This window comes from Vairimorpha ceranae (assembly GCF_000988165.1).
Source record: "Vairimorpha ceranae strain PA08 1199 chromosome Unknown NODE_301, whole genome shotgun sequence".
NCBI classification, from domain to species: domain Eukaryota; kingdom Fungi; phylum Microsporidia; family Nosematidae; genus Vairimorpha; species Vairimorpha ceranae.
The window spans coordinates 1-2,153 of NW_020169596.1; the positions used below are offsets into that span (position 1 = coordinate 1).

A 2,153-nucleotide genomic window follows, 5' to 3' on the forward strand; every position below is an offset into this window, starting at 1 on the left:
GTGAGCAAAGGTGATTATAAAAGGAAGAAATTGAATTTAGAGGAGTATGTAAAGAAATTTAAGGAAGTTTTAAGGGAAGATACGAGTAAAATTAAATACTATAGACTAGAAAAATGCAAAATTGTTACAGAAGAAGGGAAAAAAGTTTTTAAAAGGGGGCAAATGATGCCGCAAGTATTAATTAAAGATACAGTAAAACACTTAAAAGATTTAGAAAAAAGAGAAATCAAAATTGGCGTGGAGAAAACCATTTGGGGCACTAAGAAAACAAAATGGAAGTATTAAATTGGTAAGTAATTTTCTCGCGCTAAATAATGTATAGGCCTTTTTTTAAAGACGGTGTAGGCGGTGTAGCTTTTTAAAATAATTTTTAACCCCTATTCTATGTAAAAAAAATGTATACATAAAAGAGCAAATAATTTGTATCTTCTACAATAAGTTAAAATATAAATACACGTTATTTTGAGGATATAAATTTCTTTATTATTATAATAGAAACATTTGTTGTTCATCGTATTAATTTTAGTAAACGTTTTACTATCTAGATATAGACGAAGTTGTGACAAGGCAATTACCCAAACTGAACAAATGCGACCCATGTTACATATACACAGAATAACAAATATATATGAATAAATAGAAATCTATTTATTAATCTTTTAAATTAATTTTCTTATAAGTTATTTATAACCAGCGTCCATAGATAATTAATTAACAAACCTCTTTAAAGAAGTACCCAATTAACGTTTGTAAAATAAAAAATCTATGTAGCGCTAGAATTTGAATACATATAAATTTATTTCAACTCATAAATCTTTTAAATATACCTTAACCTAAAAATAAATTTTTTATTCAAATTCTTCATAATCACGAATATTTAAAGAACTTATTTATAAAAATGCATTTTAATGCTTTTTATATATATTATAAAATAGACTAATAATCTTTTTAGATATTTATTTAGAATTCCTAGTCAAGTTTAAGAATTTTTTTAATTACTTTGTTATTAACTTAAATACATACTTTGGCACTTCTGATATTCTGTTGGCTCATATTTATATTATATATTTTTTTTAGTTGTAACTAAATTTTATGCGCTAAGTGACAGATATACATATAAATTACAATGATATAAATTGGTGACCACGATTTTTCTTAGGAAATTATTGCTTCAAATGTGTGTTTTTACTGTGAAAAAAATCTTGATTCATGAATTTTTCTATTATGTATTACAATATTTTATTTAAAAGTTGAATTTGTTATGAGTTTTTATGCTATCAAAATATGACTTCTCAACGTGGGTAAATTTCTGCCTAAGATTCTCTTCCCCCTTCTAGGTTTTTCAATTGTCAGATCTGCTCCTCGTCTGAACTCCATCGTGACACTTTCAAGAGTTTTCTTTAGAGTGATCGATTGAATATAAGCTTCAATTTGATCAGAGATTGCAAGCTCCTTCCTGTATTTTGCATGGTATTTTGTAACGATACCATGTCAATACATATGGAATTATTCTTGTTTTGCATTCATGAATCACACCAATTCATTAGCCAATACGTTGTACTTTCTTAACTTCTAAGATTCTACCTGTTGTAGATTGTCAATCGAAGTAACACCAATTTCAACAATTATTATTTCTTTACTCTTTTTATCAATAACAACAATGTCCGGCTTATTGTATTTTATCTTCACGTCTGTCTTTATGGTAGTATCTACTCTTATTTCTACATATTTGTTGGCCACTATTTGTTGGACTGAATGACTTCTTAGTTTCTTTCCTGAATCTTCTATCTTATATTTCTTGCACCGCAGCATGTGTATACACTTGACTATCTCATTATGCCTTCTCATATAGTCGTGTCCTAGCATTTTTTCGCATTTTGTAGCCATATAATCTACTGTTTTTCTGTTTGAATTGCAGTGTGGGCACATAACGCTTTCAGTAAAAAAGACATTTCTATCTTGTAAGAAGCATAATTTTCCTTCATGTTTGGCTAAATTATTTCCTTTATGGAGCCAAATTGACAATTTTTAGTGGATATTAATTCATGAGAGAGCCCTTCAATCAACTTTTTATGTAAGAATCTGGTTTTTGTTTCGTTGATTAGTTTAGAGTGTTGGGCTTCCATTACTTCTTCTATATTAGTGTTTTCAAG

At 27.9% G+C, this 2,153-nt stretch overlaps 3 protein-coding genes across 3 annotated transcripts; 1 reads left to right on the forward strand and 2 right to left on the reverse strand.

The window, feature by feature from the left end:
• On the forward strand, positions 1-285 carry AAJ76_3010001 (pol polyprotein; the record flags this gene model as incomplete). Its single annotated transcript, XM_024475128.1, has 1 exon — positions 1-285. A coding segment is annotated over one exon (285 nt), but the record flags the coding sequence as incomplete, so codon positions are not given.
• Positions 286-1,572: 1,287 nt separating this feature from the next.
• On the reverse strand, positions 1,573-1,929 carry AAJ76_3010001929 (reverse transcriptase; the record flags this gene model as incomplete). The annotated part of the gene is made up of 1 exon (XM_024476707.1): positions 1,573-1,929. The coding sequence occupies one exon, from the start codon at positions 1,927-1,929 to the stop codon at positions 1,573-1,575; it is 357 nt and encodes a 118-aa protein (XP_024329433.1).
• A 62-nt stretch (positions 1,930-1,991) lies between these two features.
• On the reverse strand, positions 1,992-2,153 carry AAJ76_3010002153 (hypothetical protein; the record flags this gene model as incomplete). Its single annotated transcript, XM_024475129.1, has 1 exon — positions 1,992-2,153. A coding segment is annotated over one exon (162 nt), but the record flags the coding sequence as incomplete, so codon positions are not given.